Source organism: Bradysia coprophila, unplaced genomic scaffold, assembly GCF_014529535.1.
Source record: "Bradysia coprophila strain Holo2 unplaced genomic scaffold, BU_Bcop_v1 contig_350, whole genome shotgun sequence".
NCBI lineage: Eukaryota > Metazoa > Arthropoda > Insecta > Diptera > Sciaridae > Bradysia > Bradysia coprophila.
In genome coordinates this window covers 11,542,861-11,566,730 of record NW_023503608.1, presented here as the reverse complement: position 1 = coordinate 11,566,730, position 23,870 = coordinate 11,542,861, and the positions used below count along the sequence as shown (strand labels likewise).

The window sequence follows — 23,870 nt, the reverse complement described above, 5'->3', positions numbered from 1 at the left end:
CTTTTGCACCGGTATGTTGTTCAGTTTTGTTGTTATGTTTTGTTCGGAATGTGACTTTGGTACTCCAGGAAGAAAAATAGTATACAAACCACGGATCAAAAAGGTGTGTTTTAGACCACGGTGGTGAAAACGTCCTTAGTCTCCGCTCCGCTTCGCGTCGCTCCATCCCTGGACGTTTTCACCACCTGGGTCTAAAACACACCTTTTTGATCCTTGGTATGTAACATACTATTTCCTACCTAGAACTAAAAAAAACGTTTTTTAGCGTGTTTCCGGAACGAGACGAAGGAGACGATCAAAAAGACTTTTAGTCCGTGGTACGAATAGTAGTTTTCATATTGGACGGAGAAAAAGTTCTAAATAGTGACCCGGAAAATTCCTAAACTCTGACACTGCCAGGACTTCCACAGTTCCTAGAACTGATATTTTCCAACTTGAATTGAATTGAATTGAGTCTTCTCAGCTCTAGCACCTATAGCTTTCTGGAATTGTATCGGGTTTTCATGTTTTTCGGCGTTTATGTCGTTCTTGAGGTAATTAGAGGTCAGTTCCTAACAACTGATCATTTCTTATTGATTCTTTAACTTCTAACTCCTCATTTAATAAAATCGGTTTAGAATTGACGGTGTGAGTTGAACTAAAAGTTTAGGAATTTCCAGGTTGGGAAATCCCTATGTCGACGCCATTTTGTTTCACATGAAAAAAATTGTACCTTCAAACGTTGGTATTAGAACGGCAGAGTAAAATAAACCAGGCAGGATCGGTTCATTTGACGGACCTAATACACCGTATGAAAGTGAACTCGAATGAACACTGACATAAATTGAAAAATTATATTCGCAAAAAATATAGGGCTACTTCAGGTCCCTAGTCAAATCAGCGCTACTGCCTGGTAAACTTTACTCTGTCGTGATACAGCTGAAAGAAAAACTGGAATCAGTGATGCTTCTGAAGCTGAACAATAAAAAATGAAAATGCAATGAAATAGATCAAAAATACACTTAGAGAAGTGTCAGTCAAGGGACCTGACCCTACCAAAAGGTGGGACCTAGTTGTAAATATATATTTTCTTTAAAATAAAACGATAAGCTCTAGCTTATACCATTTTATACAAGTAATTTATGTTCAAACAAAGAAGTAGAAGATTTATGAACAGATCAATAAGAAAGACTTGTATCAAAAGAAGTAACAGATTCCTCATCATAAGAGTGGTGATATGAAAGTCATCTGTGAAATTGTTATTTCAACTTTTTAATAATTAGTTTTCACTCAGTGAGTCATAGAAGAATATTTCATTTGGAGAAGGTTATTCGACTGAGTCTCTTTATAAAGATTTGGAGCGATAATTGATATGAGAAACTAAGCGGTGCGTATTGCGTAATGCGTATTGTACTTACCTATTCTTTAAATTAGACGTCGAAAACGACGAACGAATATTCCGAATGGAAATATAAAAGTGGCTTCTTACCAAAGTTATTCAACTGATAGCGTACAACATTTAAAAAGTTCTAAAGGTAGAAGCATTTTTTTTAATAAAAATTATATTTGGAATGATTGAAAGCTCAAACTGGGAAAACTTTATTTTAGCATGAATATAGGGCAGAGAAATGTTCTGAAACACCACAGGTCGATTAATTAATTACAGTTTTTAAAGTTTATTTGCAATTTACTTTCATGATGACGTAGAATACGATTAGAAATACACAGTTTATTTATTTTAACAAATATTTTCATGAATTTTGGTTGTACATCTTGAGCATAAATTAAGAAACATTACCTTCAATATGATTTTTATTTTTATTTTTTAAAATTTAATTTTCTTAAATATTTTCCCGTCCTAACAATTTCTTTCCAACGAAAATTACAATTTTTCAACCAACCAACATTTCATTTGATTTCCTTTGGTTTCCTTCACTGATTTATACACTACGTTTTCCCCATGCCGATGATAGTTTGTTCCAATTGGTTGAACGCTTTCCCCACAGACCTTTCAAATTGTTCCAGCCAGGTTCACGCTTACCCCATGTTCCTGTCATAAAATAAAACCAGTTATAGCAAAACACATAGTCGTGATAAAACAGAAATCATTTACCAATTCGTTTGCCCCAACCACCGTGCATAGATTTCCAGGCCCGTTTATCCGGATAATATTCCTGACGTTCGACATCACCGTCGTCCGCATAACCAGCAGTGTCCACATCCTGAAAGTCGCCGTTGAATAGATCATCATCAGCATATCGATTACTCAACGCATCATCGCTGTACTCTTCCAGGGGATAGCCAATATTACGTTTGCCCCATGACCCTTGCAAGTTTTGCCACGACTTTTTTGATTTCAAATATCTGGACATTTGTTCGAGCGGTGACACGTCTTGCATAGTTCGTTGCACGTTATCTGTCATCGCGTTTGATGATTGTTGATCAGCTACAACGTTCAATTGATAGATGTTTGATATGAAGATCCAGATGAGGAATGTGACGGCGGATTTAATGAAAGACGTCATCTTTGTCGTTCTTTACCAATATTTTCTTTATAGATGAGGAAATGCTGTTAAAATAAACAAAATAATTTTTTTACGTTTTTTATTCAAAACGAAACTGTATTTGAAGGATCGTTTAAATTCTTAATGATCAGTATTGTAGACCTTACTTAGCAATGAAACAAATGGTGAAAATAGCACTTCTTGTGTTTTAATTTAACCGACTACTCCTCGATCATGCTTGTTAAGTTCAGTTGTTATGATCAGGATTTAAATCCTATTCATTCGTGATTACGTGTAACCTCAACATATCGCATAGTGTATAATGAATAATAGATTGGATTGCAAAAGATAGCAGAAATGATTCCATGATCTCATTCTCCGTATGGGACCTACAAGATTTATTGAATTTTTGAACATCAAATTTGAATATATGGCTTTTCAAGAAATGACCGACAATATTTATATTAGGACGTAGGATGACATACAACCCTCTAGCTAACATTCATCGCATATTTTCAAAGAGTCATATTAAACAATGAATGTGTTTATAATCCTGTTCTATCAACGCACTTCATTTACCAATCTATTGGAAAGCCGAAAGGGAAATAAACGCTTATTTCATATCAAATAATCAATCAATAAGCAATATAACAGCTCAATCGAAATCAAATCCCAACAAACATTTTATTGAGTATAAGTTGGAGAAAATCACACACTCATGTTGTCCATTTGAGAGTCCTGTTAAACTATTAATCCCATTAAAATCGAACAAAAAGCAACTTCTTGTAAGTAACAGCAGGTTATAATTACCGTCGACAAATACTTATTTCTACTTTGAAAGAATCGTTTCATAATGAATACACATACAGATATGCGAACTATATAAAATATCCATTACGACAGCTTTATGGTTTCCAAATGCATTTCTTTCATTTCATTTTAGAAAAAAAAAATGGATTTTAGTTAGAACGACGTCTAATCGCGTAACTTGGATCGGTTATCCCTACGGAGATTGAATTATTACTGACCTTCTCAACCAAAGTTTCTTCGACAAATTATGGTAGCTTTAGCATTTATAATCACTTTTAGTACTTGATGATTATATAATATATATCTTAAGGTGTATTGGAGTAGATGAGTACTACCTTCTTCGTTCCATTTTTCGTTAAAATTTTTTTAATGAGAGTAGAAAGTGAATTAAATTATGTAAAAAGACAATAAAGTAATATGCTAAAATTAATGTCCATGTTGAACCAAAAACAAGACGATTAGTTAAATTCTAAACTTTTTTTTATCCAGCAGTCTCTCAAGAGCGTGTAATATTTAAACAAATTACTCAAATTATAACTTTGTGCTCCAAATCAAATCTTCCACTTCGTTAGTCTTACTATGTGTTTTGCCAAAGCACCTAGCAGGGTAATAGAAGTTTTTACACGTCAAATAGAGTAGTTTTTTGATACCAATAATACCATTAGCAGCCTTAATGGTAATTTTGCAATGACATTATGAAAAAAAAGGTATGGAAATATTCGCATACTTCGATTAAAGTACTCCTTTGTTTTTTTCTATTACCCTGCTAGGTGCTTTGGTTTTGCTAAGCACCCGCCGAGTTGAAACTCGTCGCTTATTTTGTCATCTTTGTCGACAACAGATGGCTCGCCGAGCTATTTCTAAAAGGTTAATTATTGAAATTGACTTAACGAATACTACACGGGGTTGAACTCTGCTTCTATAAATTTTGGAAATTCATTTAAGGCTTCATTATTATATCATCCTGTCTATATGTGACACAACATCTCTAACAGTGTTCAATATGTAAATTTCTCCAAAGGGAAATACTGGTTGATTTGAAGTACACAAACCGATTCTGTTCATTGGAATAATTTCTCGTCTCCACAAGTGTTACAAGCTGTTACATTTAATTTGAACAAATCCCCACTTCAACATTGATCAATAATGCTCAAAAATAAAAATTTCATGACAACAAAAATCAGCATAATCATTGTGGGAATATTTCGTCCTACACGCGACACACACGCCTTGTATGCTGCTAAGAAATGCGTTTCAATTTCTTTTAACGTAAGAATCGAAAAAAAACCCGTCTTTATGATAGGTTCATTATTTGGAAAAGGATTCAATTTCCACTGTTTATTTACTTTTACTTGAGTCTTAATGGTATCTCGTTAAAGAATTGATTTTATTACTCTAAATTTCGAACGATTGAAATACATTTGAGCAGTTACATATACATAAGTATACAACATTGCTGGAAACTTTTATTTCACTGGATCCATTTGTTCTCACTGAACTTTTTTATTGATCAAACGATTGATTGATTATGCAAAAGAATATTTTGAAAAGAAAATTTTTCGTATCATTCTGTTTAATTCTGAGCTTCACACAGGATTTTTGTTTGATTTTTTATGCCTTAGCGAAAACATTAATTCTCACGTAAACCCACAAAATTACCTTTGCATGTATAAATAATCTTCATTTTAAGTTTAAATTTTTCTAAGTGGGAAGAGAGAAGAGTTAAAAGATTACCAGTTAGGATTTATTCGAATAAAGATGCACGTGTCATAAATTTTATTTTACTTTTGCGGTTAAATTGGAGAAGTTCCTTTTTTGGCATAATCTAGGGTTTGGCTACAAGCTATACAACATATTATGGAATATTAAAATACATTCATTATCATCTTGCTGGAATAAATAATTAACGATGAATTAGTAATGGGTTTTACAGTTGAATTTATTGCCAACCCACTTCGAATCCTCAGAATTTTATATACATTCGCGCTATGAAAAAGAAAAGAGATTCAAATTGTAAAACTTTGAAATTATTATGGAAAATGTATGTTTGATTTGCGATTATGGATAAGGGATTGTGTTTTTCACCGATCTTACATCTTAATGGCAATCGTATGACAATCAGGCTCTAACTGGCCATACTGGAGCCGCTGTCTATTTTGGCTGATCAAAATTTCAAAAATGAATTTTACAGCTGCTACGAGCTTCTTTACTGTATATTGCTTGAGCCGCCGTTGGGCCCCTTTGACAATACACGCACAGAATTTTGACTTGAGTTTCTGATTTCTCCATATAAAAGCAATGAAAGTATAAACCAGGTATGGTCTGTTCATACAAACCGGAGGACATGGCGATTTCATATAAACAAACTCGCCTCTCATGAGAGGTGAGTTTGCTTATATAAAATCTATATGTCCTCCGCTCCATACAAAGTTTGACATTCGACCATATCTTGTGTTGACGTTCATTGTATAAAAGTACATGCCAAATTCTTAAAAAAATCAGTAAACCACAAAACAGAAAATTTGTCGGTTTTCAAAATTCCATGTGATCTCCTACGGCTTTTGTTTAAAGTATCGTATAGTGTTTGATTCAAAATTTGTTACTTCATTTGTTATAGCACATATTTTGCTCCATAAGACAACGTAAACCAGAGCTCATCAGTGAATTTTGTGGTCACTGTTGGCAGCAAATGACTATCAGTCTCTAACTGATTAAGTCCAAGTGATTCTTTGTATTGGAAAAATTAAAAGTTATGGGGAAAATTCGGAGAAAAAGTTACGACTTTCTTTAAATTCGAGATATCACTAAATAAACTATCTATCTAAGGATACTTGACAAAACCAATTCTTAAGAGTCAATGTGCCCAAACTTCAAACAACTTAAAAACAAGCAAAAAAAAAATAATCTCGAAGTAATTATGTTTTCACGTCAAAAAACATTAAAAATGAAAAATTATAGACTAGTAGCCAAGTAGCATTTCAGAAAAAAAAACTTATTCGTTAGAATAACGTTGTAGCAACGTTGTCACAACGGTTTTGCAACCGTTGTTGCCCGGTTATAGTTTAACCTAGGTCAATTAACCGTTGGATAACAGTTAAACAACGAAAAAGTTAAAAATTTAAGGTAGAGCAACTATAACTTTTAACTTTTTCGTTGTTTAACGGTTATCCAACGGTTAATTGACGTAGGTTAAACTATAACCGGGCAACAACGGTTGCACAACCGTTGTGGCAACGTTGCTACAACGTTATTTTAACGAATAAGTTATTTTTTCTGAAATGCTACTTGGGTTGGAAGATATGGGTGTCGTTTTGTACTATATCTACGATATCCAAGGCACCATGAACCTACCGCGGCTCGACTTTCGTTGAGCTTCAATTTTGATTGAAGTGTACTAACACACAAATTCTTTAGAATTCCACTTTCCTTTGCGTCTATTTTAATTTTTCTGACGTATGAGACAATTTTAAGTCTATACTGGACCAAGGTAAATATATGGACGGAGGTAATGCCATATACAACCGAATCAGATGTGCAGTGGCACGAAAGTTTGCTATAAACGCCATCTCTCCCTGTATTTAAAATAACAAAATTGCTTAGAAACCTGGGCCATCTGTTTTGTGACAGGCACAACATTTTGTTAAACACAAGTAAATCTTAGTCAACCATTTTAAAAAAAGATGTCAGTGGCAACGAACTATTGTGCTAGGCCGCGCGTCTGAATGGCATTACCTTCTTAGTCAACCATTTTAAAAAAAGATGTCATTGGCAACGAACTATTGTGCTAGGCCGCGCGTCTGAATGGCATTACCTCCTCACTATATTTAACTTGGGCTGGACTTACTGCCACCTGCCACCTTACAAAAAAAAACCAACTAATTCAATTTTGTCATATAAAAATGCATACGTTACTCGGGTATCTCCCGACTTCCCAGTATGGCCAGTGTACTGTATCAAGTGTTTCCTAGCATATTAAATCATATTTTGAACGTTGGCCACTTAACGGAAGGTATAAAATATTGAAATTACTTTTTTTTGTATGTTCAACATGAGAAAAGTAAAACAATCTGATTATGTCCATCATTCGTGTGGCCATTGAGTTAAACATGAGCCTCCGTTTCTACAGAATGAAAGAAAAGTTACTCCTAGCAATACAGTTAGAACCACACTGATTGCACGATATATCCAGTACTGTGGAAGGGTATTTTGGCCACTCTCTAATTCTAATTCATGGTGCGATGAAATGTATTAACTGCCACACATGGTTCAACCATAACATAAAATTTTATTATACCTAATATATAAGTAAACAATAAATATAGATATTTCCTAGGATTATGTTACGATCAAACGAATGTCTCTTTGGCGGATATAGAAATAACTGATAGATAGATGCGACTTTATTGTCTCCGATATCAATAATGTGATTATTAATTATCGCATATATTTCACGGATGACTAATAATGTCGAGTAAGTGGGATGTATGAATCGTTTTGTAAGTTGCAATAGTTTATCGAGGAGAAAATAATTTTAAAAAATCGACCTTTTTATTCCACTTACCGTGTTGCGACAAAATTTTCAGGTTACTGAAATATTTCATAAATTCCGTGCCTCTCTCCTTGTTTCCAATTTATTTTCAATTGCCCTGAGAACATATGGGACACAAGATGTAAACTATACACGTACAGGCATCAAATAAGTGCAAATAAGTATCCCATTAAGTAATGTATTACGTTGTTCTTATAATATTGTTGGGTACACGTTGTTTTGTCAGTGAAAAATTTCTTTCCTTAAGCGCATTAAATATGTAAGTATGGATGTAAGTAATAGATGTTGCGTCATAAACATGTTACACACAACCAGAATATTTTTATATCTTATACAAGCCATGGAAGGTGTTAGGCATTATGCCGAATAAATGATGAGAGCAACACAGACAACACTCTTTGTTTTGTTTAATCTGCGCTAAAAAAATGTGCTTGGAAATGTACGTTTTTTTGTATCTAAAAGCATAGCGTCTGGTTACAATTCCCATAGAGATCCCCATTCCTTCAATCCTCCATACTAAGGACGGTTAGCGAATATAGTAATACAGTTTCATCATAGATTTTTTGGTTCTATTCTCAAGAAAAATGACTGAGCTAATTACCGAATAAATTACTTTAGATTGGATGATTGGAAACAATTACTTCAAATTAGGGGACACTTTAGTCTTGTTTAGAAAATCCTTGTTTGTTATCGACGACAATGATTTAGTCCTGGTTTGGAGATTTTTATTTTGATGTGAGCGTGATGCATTCACACAAATCAAAATCTTTGAACCATCAAGGGGGACTAGTTGAACACTACTATCATTGACAGAAGCAGCGGCCAGTGAGTAAAAAAGACTGGTTTGCTCCGGCTGTGTTTTTTTACACCGTAGCGTTAGGCAAAACTGAAGAAGTAATAGATTTTCTATGGATTTAACAGCTATTATAACGATACTGTTCAGATTAAGCAAATGTAATCCAAACAACGACCTCACCCTCGTTTCCACTACTCAAACAATCTGCTAATTCAGAATTTGAAAACTTAATCTTAAGAGTAGAATCACATTGGATTTTACACCATGTCCCCCCTATTTTCCTTTCGACAATTGTCTCATGGAACCTCTCTTATTCCGACGAATTTTCTCGTGAGAGACGTTCCTTTGGTTGATTATCCACAGTGGGTAAAATTTATTAAATTGATGTTTATGATACTACTCAAATAATACAGAAATTATCGAATTTTTATTCTTTACATTCACATTGGTTGGTAGTCTTTATTCTCGCCTTTATTAACAAATAAAAAAAAGTCCATCCCCATGGTATTGTCCACAAATTATGAATTCATCAACTTTTGCCCGAAAGAAACCTCAAATGAAATTAAATAGATTAGCACAGGAAAATCAAATAAATTTAGCAACCCACAAGAAAAGAGACAAGAAAAATGGGAAAACAAATCAACGATAATTAATAGGATTAAATGAAAAAGCAGAAAAATTTTACGTTTTTTTTTTGGAATTTGAGTAAAACTGTCGCTCTTGGTTGTTGTACGTATGATAAGCGAAAATCTTAATAAAAATAAAAGCTAAAACAGAAACAGAAGTTACACAAAAGAACATTAATTCACTGATATTGATAAAAGATATGAAAGTGCTTTTGAGGACTTTTAATCAAATTTGTCGGTTGTAAAGCATTTGAAAACTCAACGTTGATTTTTGATTAAAGTGAAATTCATTCCAACACAACCAATTATTTAAGACGTCTATTCACTTTTCTGTTCACACAGATGCTGCCACATAAATGTATTACATGCGTCACACATATATGCCGGGGAATTCGTCATCAAGTCTCGGCCATCAACGGAACTTTTTTTTTTGAGTAACATTTAATAGAAAAAAAATTTAAAATGAAAAATGAAAATTCCCAATTGGGAATAGGTCATTTAAAAATTCTCCATTTTTTTTCGTTTCACCATTTCCCATCTTTCATTGCTTGTATTCTATAGTTGTTCCATTTGAAGTGATTATATATCATGCACCCCATCTGAGAATAATATTATTCGAAATATTCCCATATTTGCCGGAAGCAGATCGTGTGTTTGTTATGTTTGTGTATTTAGGATTAAAGGTATCGAAAGTCAAGAAAAGGATATGTTCTTACTTATGTGGTTGTATAAGAAAGGCTTTATTCTTCAACAATTCACATATATTTGTTAATTCATGTACAATTGTGTCCGATCTTTTGAAATTGAAATTGTAAATAAAAAAGCAGGAAAGCAATTAATTTTTAAAATTAAATTTTATTTGAGTTTTAGTGTGTTTGTTTTCGGACACATACACAATTTATAAATCTTTATTTTTTTTATAATTTTAGCGCTATTCCAAAAATAAAACTTTTCCTAAAAAACATTTTTTGAGAATATGTTAGCAAATATAGTCCATTCCGAATGATATAGTATCTTTCGCAACAAGTGACGAAAAGGAGGACTTCCTGTTGCCTTATTGCGAAAAACGTTGTATACAACTTGATGATAAATGCTTTTTTAGGCACACGATGTGTATTGTCATTTATTGAAAAGTAGAGTTTTCGTGTGAATTTTGTTGATCCGAGGTGAAGCCGAGGTCAATAAACATATGAAAATGAGAATTTTCATTTTTTATCCTAAGTTATGTAATGGATTTTTCATACCTAGGACCCGACTTCGTCGCACTTTTTCTCCGTCCAATATGAAAAATACTATTCTTACCACGGACTAAAAGTCTTTTTTAGCGTATTCGATTCCAGACCTCGCCTTCGGCTCTGTCTGGAAATTTCTCACACGCTAAAAAAACTTTTTAGTCCTAGGTACGAAATGTACTATTACATGCTGAGGGCGTCGAAAGAAGTGATTGAAACATGAAAATTACGGTTTCCGACGCATGTAGCATGTAAATAACTATTACATTACTAGGGATAAAAAGTTGAAAAGAAGAGTTTTTATGTGAATTTTATTGATCCAGGTCAATAAACACACGAAAACTAGAATCTTGATACCAAGTTATGTAATGGATTTTATATGTTGAGAACGGCTAGAGGAGTGGTTGAGGTATGAAAAGTACGGTTTTCGACGCATGTAGCATGTAAACTAAATTGTTTCAATTTCGCTAAAAAGATTTTTTTTATTTCTAATTCCAGAAAAATGTAACAAATTAAATATTGAAAGTTGCAAATCCGATCCTTTGTGGCTATAATTATTAAAAAGATGATAAGATAACTAAAACTTTAGGCGTATCAAATAGTGTAATGGCTTCAGCTTATTGTAACTGTTTCACACAGTAAAAGGAAGAATTGATCAACTTACTATTAAGGTGTTGTTTCACAATTTATACTTATACGGACGGTAAGCATGTACCCAATATTATTATCGAATCTATCGAAGAATTAAATAACTGTTAAGGGCTGTATTAAATTTTTTTTGCATACAAGTGACCCACACAATGAAAGAAAATATGCTGAAGGCACGAAGACATTTAACAACAAAATTCAAATGGTTTTGTGTATTTTTTTTAGCGTGCCAACTTGATGGAAGATTCACAGAAAATGTTAATGCCGACTCCAGCGGAGAAAGAGAACATAATCAACAGCTAATAAATGCCTAACAAAGATGAGATAGCTCGTAACGAGCCGATAACCGCAGTTTCATTTAATAGTTAAATCTGTTAAAACTTTTCTGGCTAAAGTAACTCTGATGTTTGATGCAATGATACAAAGTCTGTTACTTCAGTCGGTTTAACAAAAATGTTACTATACAGAACCACATTATCTGGAGGTCAAGCTTATTTTTGACATTGCTCTCATTAACAGATGATTAGCCATTTCCGAAATCATTTGTAATAGAATCCTCAGGTCTCCGCTACAGTGATATATGCAAATTTTTCATCAAATTTTCCAATAATTTAAATGTCGGAACACTCAAGCGCAACAATTGTTTTTATTCATTTCAGCTTATATGTTTATTCAATGCTAACACAGAGATAATCAATTTATTTATAATCCTAAAAATATCACGCATGTGAATGTGAAATGTACACTAAAATACACAACTGATTTTATTCGCCTATAAAGAAATATAATGGGCAATAACAATTGAAGAATTCAATTCTGAAAATTAAAAAGCTAAGAGATTCTGTGTGCTGGCTGGATGTTGTTATGCGTTCGATTTCGGAAAATGAATTATTGTTTTCTTTCGCAGCAAGCAACAGTGTTATAAAAATGTTTTGTTACACAATCCATTTAATTTTCTACTTCGCAACATCGACAAAAAATAATTTACAAAAACATGGAATTTCACCACCTACAATCCTTTCGGTCACATATTTGATTTTCCTATTTTAATGCTAATTCCAAGTAATTATACTGACAGAATTGCACATCAAAATAGATATAATCATGGCAGAGGCAGATATGTACAGTAAATGAGACAAAACTTTTTGTTTTATGCTTAACTGCTGGTAAACATAACTTTGTCTGCATCTGGTATTCTCTCCATCAGTATTTTAATATGTTCGGTGTTGAAACCCTATGACAACAATAATTTGATTCGAAGGAAGGAAAATTATTTTTTATTCGTTCTGACTGCGAATGTAGTCTGAATTACTGAACTATAATATCGACGTCATTGTTGTGTGGTGGTTTCAAAAAACTTTTTGTATTAAAAGAATTCTATAAAATTTTATGGATTTCAATTCGTTTTCTCGCATATTGCATCGAATTATTTTATTGCAAAGTAGAAAATTGGAAACGGTATGGTGCAGTCGGAATGTGTTTAGGTGTTGGAACTGTCATTTAGTCTCGCTGAGACGCCATTCCATGTTAATACCCAAAAACGTAATAATACCTGCAAAACGCCCGAATACTTCCAAATGACTGCAAGCGGAATCTCTTTATTATATTACTTAAACCAAAACTCTGAATTTCTGCGAAAACACTGATTTTTTTAGGGTTGCTTCACAATAGAAATAACCTCCCATTTTGCCTGTTGATTGCGTAATGCGAGGCTTGTGTAAGATTATCTAATTAACAAATTTTGATAAATCCTTTCAAAAAAATTCGTAATCGCACAACTCATATTTTTCCGCATTTTATGAATTCGATAAATTTGACGCCTCAATTACTTGAGTGGAGTGCAATTAATTAACTCAAAGTGTTAAAATCCCCCACATGTCAGACAGAAACTTGTGGAAAACTTATAATTTCATAATAAAAATTGAACTTCCGGTTATCCACAAATAAAACTCACCTTATGTTGGCTTTAATTGGAACTCACTCGCAATTATTTTTCTTCAGTAAATTATAACTTTCAAATGTTTTACATTTGTTATGAATTGGTTCATAAAGTCAGTTGTCTATACCCCGTTGTTGCTTTAACTAAAACTCTATTTTTTTTTTGTAATTAGCACGTTTTACCACTTGCATAAACTTAACTACAATCGTTATCTCAAAATGCTAACATATTTTTTTTTTATGTGGTTTGCTAGAAGCGATAAACTTTACTTTTATGAAATTTTCCTCAAAATATTATTTTCTATTGTAATAGTTTGGTCCTTTTTTGTGTGAAAACTTAACTTTTATTTTAACTTTATATTTTGCTGGTAGATCTGTTGATGACTATCAGTAATGGTAAACTGCCAGCAATTTGAAGAATTCAACCATCTTTATATAGAATGGTGGTCGATGTGTTGTTGTCGTGTATAAAAATCATATTATATACCGTCACAGAGGAGAAATTCAAAAGTATAACAACGAAAAACGTATTCGCTGGAGAAATGGCTGGAAAACCAAATATCTATCTTAAGCTATATATCGTATGCATGAGCATGAAGAAAGATGTTGCGCAGACTTTGCAGATTTTTGTTTCAATTCTTTTTTATCGTATTTTTACATTAAAAATGTATCGTCCTTTATGGTTTTTAATATTTTTAGTGCATTAGATTTTGCTACAGTTTATTGTATTTTCACAGATTGTATTGTATTTGTGTACTGCATTACTCCTACCTGTTGATTTACCTCGATATAAAAAAAATTATTATTTAAAATTGAATCAACAAACTCAGCGAATGCAAATGGTATATCAGAATTATTATTGAATATAAATGAAAATATACTTTTATGATTGTATTTTAAAAGGCTTTCCAGTGGATTTTGTTATTGCTATTTTATCCCAGAAACAGACACACACATTTCTGTTAATGGATTTCGTTGATTTTTGTTGTGGTACTTTTCGTTACGCTCGATACTTTACTGAATTAATGTTCAAACTACAAATTGAAATAAATTGCATTTTGTATATTGTTTGCAGGAAACATTGTAATCCTGGTTCGTGGCATGTTTATAATGTTTACGTTTATTTTGAATTTATACTTTTTGCACTATCATACATTTTTGAGCTGCATAAAATGTTTGAAAATTTGCATATTTCTTAAATTTTGTTTAGATACGCTATTATAAGGTTGAGTACATTTTTCGTGCAACAAAAATGGTAACTGTTGCGAAATTGGAAATTTTGTTTCCAAACTGATGCAATTCAATGTTCTTCGAAATCCTAAACGATGACCGAAATCAATCGGGTGAAGCATCGATTCAGGTTCATCGATTCTTTGTGTAATTTGACATTTTTTTAAATATTTTTGATGACCTTTCATATACGGGAAGCATATCACCAATGTAATTATCAAATCTGTTACTTCTACCGGTTCAAGAATTTTCGACTGTTTGACGCAGAGTCTTTTACGTCATTAGTTGTGTTATGTATTTCATTATACATACGATATAAGCCAGAATTAATCGCTTATTTACTTATTTATGTCGTTGCTGTCGATAACAGATATATGGTTCTGTGCTCTTCTATATTTTTTAAAGGTAGAGACTATTGGCAGGCGCCTGCCAATAGCCAACTCATTATTGAAAATGCTATTGGCAGGCAAAACCTGCCAATAGCCAATCTATGTTTGAAAATGCTATTGGCAGGCGCCTGCCAATAGCATATTTATTATTGAAAAGACTATTCGCAGGCGCATGCCAATAGCCAATGTATTATTAAAAATGCTATTGGCAGGCGCCTGCAAGTAGCCGATTTATTATTGAAGAGACTATTCGCAGGCACCTGCCAATATAATTTTTAATAATACATTGGCTATTGGCAGGCGCCTGCGATAAGTCTAATTATTATTGACAAGACTATTCGCAGTCGAAAGTGGAGAACATGAGGTGTTTTGGCGCAGCGCCAAAACACCTCATGTTCTCCACTTTCGACTGCGAATAGTCTTGTCAATAATAATTAGACTATTAAGGTAAATTTCTTTATTTGATTAATATTTGATACTATACCAACGATGACGAGCATTAACCTGTATGGGTTATGACTTATGGGCGTAATGCCTTTTTTAATCGATAATTTATTACAAGAGATTTTATCGGTTATTCACGGCTCTTTAAACTATGCTGTATTTAGAGTATAAATATGGTGTCGGTTACTTTTTATCGGTAGTATTGAATTAAACTATAGGTCGAATATAATATCCCAACTTTTTAGTCTGTCAATTGCAGACCTTTTGCAACAGTCACTTCATAAATTATGAACTTCCTAGCATGTGAGCCACAGACCTGTTGCAGCATTTCGTAAGAGGATGAACTTTCTAGTGTGTCAGCCACAGATCTTTTGCAGCACTTCTTGAAAGGATGAACTTTCTAGTCTGTCAGCCACAGACCTTTTGCTGAAGTTCATTAATTTTGAAGTAATGAATTGATGAATCGACACTTCGTATGTTGCACAGTAGTGCACGCTCGTGAATCGTTAGATTATATCCATGTTGTTAAATGGCCAAGTAAAAGAAGAAGTGGGTAATCACTTGAGTTTGAGAGAGTTTGATTTCGGGAGAGTGAGGTCCGATTAACTTGTAGAATGGCAATCATCTGAATGGAATGTGATTGGTGAAATGATGTGTAACAGTTGAGACTTGGGTTATGGTTAATGTGTTATCAATTTTTAGTTTCAAGTGATTTTGGATATTTGCATTGTATAATGAAGAATCTTTAGGAAATTGATTATTCATTAAGGGAAAGTGTTGAAATATCGAGTATGGAATGTTTCACCGTGAGCATATTTAGTGAGTGCAATGACAACGGTCATTGTGTAAAGGGAAATTAGTAAGCAAATTCCTTTACTAATATAGTTATTGTATCGTGTGACATTATGTGTTATAAAACCTGAATACACAGTATTATTATTGCTCAGTCTAAATACGTCTTTCAATATATCCACTGCAACAATTAAGGGATGAACTTCCCAGTCTGACAGCCATAGACTTATTGCAGCAGTTCAGAGCATAAAAACGGAGTTACAATATCTCCGTTTCTTTAAGTTTTATTCCAACATTTGCAGTCTTTAAGTCTAATCAAGTTTTTGGATATTCTCATTTTTTATTATGTGGAAAATTAGCACGATTTCGGACACAAAAATTGCATTTATGGAAAAGCTAAATTTATAATAGAGTGGCCGTTGCTAATTAGCAATTAGTCTTTTATAGAGCAATCACTCATGCGTGCCAATAGTCTTCGAGAGAAAATTCGAGTTCACTGTAAAATGCTTCTTCCAAATTTTAAAATAATTTCGATAATATTTCCACAGGAAAATCAAATTCGTGTCATGGCAAAATTGTTTCCTTTATCATTTCGTATAAGGAGAATAAGGTCACATAGCAGTAAAATGATGTGCTGTCTGTTGGACAAGTCACTTAAAACGAAAAAATTGTAGGAGGCTAATGACCCGCCAGATTATTAGTCGTTTCGTTTGCAATTTTGTTATTTTTATTTTGAAGTTAGACTAAATCCACCTCCGAATAGCATTTTCAATAATAAATTAACTATTGGCAGGTGCCTGCCAATAGCATTTTCAATAATACATGGGCTATTGGTAGGTGCCTGCCGATAGCATTTTAAATAATAAATTGGCTATTGGCAGGCGCCTGCCAATAGCATTTTCAATAATAAATTGGCTATTGGCAGGCGCCTGCCAATAGTATTTTCAATAATAGAATGGCTATTTGCAGGCGCCTGCCAATAGTCACTTCGTTTTTTAAATTTGCACGTTTTGAAGCATTTCTTCACTTGTTAAGCAGGCAGCTGCAGAATAATAGTGTATTCACAACAATAAACATTTTGGACAGAGGTGCATACACTATTTTATCTGCCGATAGGAGATATAAACAGAACCAGAAGAATAAATGGGATATTATCGTTCCAGGCAGATAAAATAACAGAAGGACCAGGCAATGAAATAATCAATTGCTGGTATATACAAAGTCTTAGTTGTATAGAACAAAAGAACTTGTCTCAATTTTGTGTTATCGAAATTGATACAAAGGTATTCTAATATTATCACTTAGAGCTACTATATCGAAACTAACCACAATTAATTTGAAATTAAGAATTTAAATCATTAACCAAAATTATACTCCTGAATCGAAAACTCTCTTGACTACTTGCCTTTATTAGTCTTCTCTTAGCACTCTAGCCCCAAGCATGAATACTCAAAGGTAAAATGTCAATAATTTGAATACATTTTACTCATCAAATGCATACAAAACTCTATATGGTGTGTTTGTGTTTCAACTCATACAAAGGAAACATGTGGGTACGAGGCAAAAAAGGTATACTAAGCAGGCCCGAACTGGCCATACTGGGAGATTCCCGAAGGGCCTTTTGCCTTACACGGGCGAGGTCCCGGCAGGACTTTTTTGAACAACGATTTATTGTTCAAACAGATGAAACCCATTTAGCGAACATAGACAAAATCTTTAATTTCCAATCGAAATTTTCTACTGAGGCCTTTCCAGAATTCTATTTCTATTTCAAATCAAAATTTTCTTAGTGAGGCTCTTCTCTCCATTTTAGGGCGTGGGGTAATCTGGCACACCATACAAATTGATGGTGTGCCAGATTCACCTCTAAGGGGCGAATCTGGCACTGTCATGACTTTTCGTTGCATGTCGTAAAGGGGCGCATACTATGATCGCGTGTGCAAGATTCCCCGGTGCCAAATTTTCCTACTAAGGTCTTTCTCTTAATTTTTTCTTTGTTTTCCTTATTCCTTTTTTTCATCGAATTGAAAATCGAAAAAAAAATCAACAGAAAGGCCTCAGTAAAAAATTAAAAAAATGAACATAAATTTCAATTGGAAAACAAAGAAAAAATTAAGAGAAAGGCCACAATAGGAAAATTTCGATACAAAGTCGAAAAAAATTAAGAGAAAGGTCTCAGTAATAAATTTCGATTTCAAATTAAAAAAATGAACAAAAATTTCGATTGGAAAACAAAGAAAAATTTGAGAGGAAGGCCTCAGTAGGAAAACTTCGATTGGAAAACAAAGAAAAATTAAGAGAAAGGCCTCCGTGGAGCAATTTCGATTGGAAATTGAAGAAAAAGTTAACGAAAAGCCCTATCGTAATCAAAATTTGTACAGTTACTTTAGCTGGCGAACTGAGGGAAATTTTTGAAATAAATTTTTCGTGTACATTTTTATATTCCACTCGAAAAGTTTTCCCTGAGCTTTTTCCCCATTTTTTATATTTTTTTTTGCACCGCCAAATCGCTGCGCCCTAGGCAAATGACCCAAATGTCAATACACTGTGTAAGTTACACAATATTAATCAGTCATACGAATCGATGACCTAATTCGAAAATTTAGCCCGAACGAAAGATCATTTTGACTTTTTCCCCAATGGGCTTTTTTGAGCGGTTCGGGCCTGATACTAAAACTTCAAGTTTCATTTTATCTCTTGGAAGCTAGAGTATTAAGGCATAGCTCTGCTTCACCAAGAACTCATGACTCCTAACTGTACGAGAAAATGCGAGGCCTATTTTGATAGCATTAGCCTTTGAATATTTCTTATGTTCATGCTAGAAGCTGACCTGTGATTACAAGCAGCAAGCTTATTAAATCTGCTATTTTTGATATTTACATTAATACAAAGTTTTACCAGCCATTTACAGACAACAGGGTATTTCTAAACCAATCATCACAATCTTTGTCATAATCACGCAAGAGTGGGTCATTCGTCATTACATTTCGCCATTTTTTTCAGAAAGTCACCGTTTCTTCGAAACCGTCGACTTCCTGAATAATAAATTACTGTCAAAGAAATGTTCCTGATTTGGGAATTGTTGCGGTTTATATTTTCAATCCACATTCCATATATTTTGTTTATCAAATGAAAACGTAGATTCTTCTGATACAGAGGCTCTTGCGCATATCTAGGAAAAAATCAAAACATAAAAATCTAGATCTTATTTTGTTAAACAAAATATGTGGATTTATTAACACAAATCACAAATAACTACCTAATCAGAAACAGATCGGCATTCTATTCACTTTTCTTAAACTTTAGTATTTTTTTTGTTTTTATTCCTCTTTCTTATTTACTTATACAGTCGAGTTTCATTACGGCTGATTTGATGGAATCTTTGGAGTACAGAAATTTTTATACACAGAAACTACACACCACATGCTTTCGGTTAAATTTTTAAATTGAATTTTTGATTATTCTGAAATGAGCTTTCCGCGAATATGAGACTCTTTCGATCTCAAACAAAAATACACTCGACATGAATGTATTTGGCTCCATACAGCCCAATTGGCTATAGGCATTGTTTGACATTCAACTTTTGTCGTCAGGGGGGCTCGAAATCTGGTTTGAGCAGAATTTTCATTTATAAGAAGTTGAATATCTCTTCAAAATATAATGGTTCAATAGTGTACGTTCATTCACTTCACTTCTTTTGGAATTTCATATTTTGATAAGAAATAAATAAATAATAACTAGGTGATGGGGTGGGCGCATCAGTCTCTGGACAGTCGGATAGTCAGAGTTCTTTCATTGATAAACTTTTTTATGAGTGAAAAAACAATAGGTGTTCTACTTCCGGTACATGTCTGCAAACTGGTGCGGTCTGAACAAAATAAGTAGCAGATTAAATAACGGTTATGTCGAAATCGTCGAAACCAAGCATTTTAAACTTTTGTTCAGATTGGAAAGGACTACATTTTGGAATAGCTTTCAGGTATTTTCACGAAATGTATCACAATATTTAGGCCATCTGTGTATAATTGTTTGTTTTATTTCATCAAACTGGTAGAATAAGTAAAATACATAGCAAAATGTGGTACGCTCTGCTGGACGCAGTTACACATTTCATGGAAAATTGCCGGCACAGCCCATACATACATACTAATCATACAAAGAAATAATACTGTGACATTAATAGATGGTTTTTATTAATTTTATCTTCAATTTGTTGATCTGAATTTGACTGTATAAATGCAGCTTGGCGAAAAAAAAAAATTCATAATCATCCACATATTAAAGTAGGCTCAACGAGAATTGTTAATTATTTTATGATACTCCAAATGTTGATTAATTTCTAGTAACGATATGTTTTATCGTTAACAATGTTATATTATGAGGGGATGTAGGTTTGATAAGATAAAACTTGCGAGATTGGAGTGAATCTTTTTTTAGTTTTCGATGGTTTTCTGGTTCATTTTCGGTGTCGTAAAATATTATTTTTATGGTTTATGTGCACATAATTATTGTCGACACACACATAATACGGATGTATTTGTAACAATTTTAGTAGACAACGTATCTTCTACACACGATGAAAATGTTTGTGGGTTTAATGGCTTAACATATTACATTTATATGTCTTGTTATGTTAGTTCTATTTTTCATTGAGTGGTTAGCACAACTTATGATGGTACGGTTCCGAGTGCTTGAAAACTTTTATTTCCATATCGAAATGCAAATAAAAAGCATTTGGTTGCATATTATTTATACAATGCATTCAAAGTAAAGCGTATTTTCTCCTAAGCGAAATCAGACTGAGAAATTGTATGCGTTTGTATGATTTCCCAGTATTCTATCAATGATTCGTAAATTAATTGAACGTTTTATTGAATTTTAAGGATTCATTCTGGTAAAGAAAGTCGTTTTTAAATAGAGATAATGATGTGGTTGAGATGGTGTGTCATGTATTATGAAGTTTGTTATAAAAACTTTGTTAATGCCGATGCTGGGCAATAGTTTACTAAAAACTTACTCTAATAGTTTTAACAGAACTCTAGCTAAAGTTCATCTCTTATTTTTGTCGATGTCGAAAACAGAAGAGTGTGCACAACGTACTTCAACCAAAAGTGCTTCTAATGACTGCCGCCAACGCACTTCAAGCAAAAGTGATCATAGGCGACAGCTGCCAAATATAGTACTATTTTGTGTGAAATGGTTTTTTTTACAATGTTTTTATATTTCTCGCTTAAAAAACGCACTGTATCTGACCGCAAACCTCGATATAAAGAAGGCTTTGCGATTCGCGTATAAACATCAAATACATAAGCCAATACATAAGCTTTATAGTCGCGTGTATAAGTTTTATCGTTGAACTGCAAAGGTACATAGATGACGCGGTTATATACTCACAGAATGTGTTAAAAAAAAAATTATTCTAAAAGAACCATTTACCATTCCTCGAACATAAAGTACCCTTTACAGTTCTTGTACTATTAACCTGTCACATACGGCTATTCATCTGCCTCCATTTAGAGCACCACTCGAGAGCTGGAAGTGCGTTGGTATGTATGTGCCATTGAAATAAGAACCTACCAAGGAATACTTTGATTTACTCAGATTCTTTGATTGTCTTACCCTTACACGATTAAGCATGATTATAATGATGGAAAACTTAAGCAAGGGTCCCAAGTTATCTGTAGAGGAGCCACAATTTTTTTTTAGGACTTTCATCCCTGACGAAATATACTGGAAATGTAACAGAATTCTACAAAAATCTTTTAGAGTTGAGCGTTAGTTTTCAAACAGCATTTCTCTGTACTTGTTATGAAGTGACAGAAGACTGACTTGCCTGACACTGTCCAATATTTCTCAGTACTGTCAGTGACGCTGTAGGAAAGTATAGATCTTTTTTTTAGCTCAAAAGACCGCCTCGCCGGCAGTGCCATCGCTTTTGCGGAAGTGACGAGTACTATACTATGCCCACAATCTATTTGTGTTTATAGAGCTTCTTATGGCGACATGTGATTGATGAGCGCAATCACAGACCCATATATGCAGATCAAGTTATTGGTTGTATGAAAACCAGTTTTTGCTTGCTGAAAGAGAAAACTGGACCCAAAATTTTCTTGTGGTTTCATCGACTGGGAAGACTGTAGAAGACGTTTTGTATGATAAAAATTTCAAATACAAAGCGTTAAAATTTTGCGTTTCTCTGATATCTCTCATTTAGTTTTTAATAGCAAATAAGAAAAAAAAAAACCAACAAGAACAGCTTAGATATGAAAGTGGGATTTCTTATGTGTGCAACATTTCTGAAGGTTGAATAAGGTATGACCTACATACTTGTCACACCCACTAGTGTGGATTCACGCCATAAGTGCGCTTAAGAATTTAAATTTTCGATGAACTAATGAATTAAAAACTCAACGCATTCTTTTACGAAAATTAAGCGAGTTGACCAAATACAACGATGCCTTTGATTTGGTTGTTGTGCGTTTCATTTTGAATTTTCAGCGGACTTATACCTATACCAACATAAAAAAACTGAATTTATATGAGAATTTTAGACTACTGCGTCATGGTGGCCTCTTATTTAATTTTGTTCTCGTGCCTGTTCTAGAAGTGAATGCGACTATATTCTGAAGACAGACCAAGTAGGATTTTACAATGTTCAGTTATTTACGTAACAAGGGATGAAAATTTGAGCAGTGTATTGATCCGGGGCGAAGCTGAGGTCAGTAAACACACGAGACTTTTTATTTTTATACCGAGTTATGTAATGGATTTTTTATGTCTCTGTGTGGTAAGACTAACAGCCTTTACAACACGGGAAAAAGCCTAAAATCCGCTTGCCTATAGGCAGACACGCTATTACACATCGTTAAGCCTTAAATAGAACAGCTTTTACATAATCATGAATTACATTCACTTGTAGACGGACGAACATCTAGCAAGCATTACTTTAGCTACCCAACCTCAAAATTACGCATCATGCACCCAGATTGATACAATTTTGTTGTTCAAACAATTTCAAATCAATGGCGGTGAACTGTCTCTTATAAAATGTCACTTCACATTCGTTGCGGCATAAAATTACGACCGCTTTGACATAGGAGCTGTCGGCATAACGATCATGCGCATTGCGTTGCGTTCATCCGAGAGAAAAAGAGAGCGACGAACAGTGACGTGACCAAGAGCTTCTTCATCCACCACAAATATCGAATATTTGCCTGGTTTTGGAAGTCGCGGTTTTTGTTTATAATTTTTTGGTTAATTTTGTGTGTTTAAAATAATCGAACATTTTCTGTGCAAATGTATTTGAGTGATTAGTAATTGATTAAGCAATCGGAATTTCGTTTCGGCAAATGTAATCCACGGTAAAGACCAAAATTCACATTGAGTCAAAAACCAATCCAAACATGAGTGATAAATGTGTATGGTGGAAGTTTTTGTACCGCTTTTTCCAAAACTGTTTAATTGAACTATAACACACACGTACAGTGTGTATGATTTTCGGTGGAAAAAAATTAACATTAACTGTTTGTGGACAATTGACCGGAGAAAAATTGAAAATTATCCTAACCGAAAGAAAAACAGTTTGCATTTAATGACAGATAAAATGTTTTGTTGGTCGTAGCGCACGTAACAGGAATTCGTTGCTAGAAAAACAGAAACGGATCTGTCAGTGAAAAATAGTTTTCGGAAATTAGTGTCCAATATTGAAGAAATAAATTTTTATTTTTTAATTTTTCGAGATTAAATTGCAAAAAAGAAACCACCTCTGAAGCACGCACGCATACACAGATTTGAAACACGTTACACAGGTGAGTTTATTCATTTTATAATACATTCAAATGGCATTCCAATGCCTGCCTATTCCAATATACAATCGATTTTTTTTTTTCGTTTTTCAAATAAATTATGTAGGGTAACGATATGGAGAATTGAA

The 23,870-nt window shown here is 33.5% G+C and overlaps 2 protein-coding genes across 11 annotated transcripts in view; one reads left to right on the top strand and one right to left on the bottom strand.

Moving 5' to 3' along the window:
* Window positions 1-1,627: 1,627 nt before the first annotated feature.
* Window positions 1,628-23,870, bottom strand: part of LOC119081033 (allatostatins MIP) — a 50,091-nt gene continuing 27,848 nt past the window's right edge. Inside the window, exons 1-3 of one of the 3 annotated variants that reach the window (XM_037189737.1) lie at window positions 13,126-13,509; window positions 2,093-2,548; window positions 1,628-2,029 (exon numbers count right to left, since the gene is read on the bottom strand). In XM_037189737.1, the coding sequence (XP_037045632.1) occupies window positions 1,920-2,029; window positions 2,093-2,504 (522 nt within the window). In that variant the 5' untranslated portion in view covers window positions 2,505-2,548; window positions 13,126-13,509 and the 3' untranslated portion in view covers window positions 1,628-1,919. Of the gene's footprint in view, window positions 2,030-2,092; window positions 2,549-13,098; window positions 13,510-23,870 lie in introns of those variants that run through there. The other 2 variants (XM_037189735.1, XM_037189736.1) reach the window with 2 other exon arrangements.
* The window catches only part of LOC119081003 (plasma membrane calcium-transporting ATPase 3), a 57,115-nt gene continuing 56,356 nt past the window's right edge, over window positions 23,112-23,870 (top strand). For 5 of the 8 annotated variants that reach the window (XR_005088415.1, XM_037189678.1, XM_037189683.1 and 2 more), the window contains exon 1: window positions 23,113-23,745. The gene's annotated coding sequence lies outside the window, so the exon portion shown is untranslated. Of the gene's footprint in view, window positions 23,746-23,870 lie in introns of all 8 variants that reach the window. The other 3 variants (XM_037189681.1, XM_037189680.1, XM_037189679.1) reach the window with 1 other exon arrangement.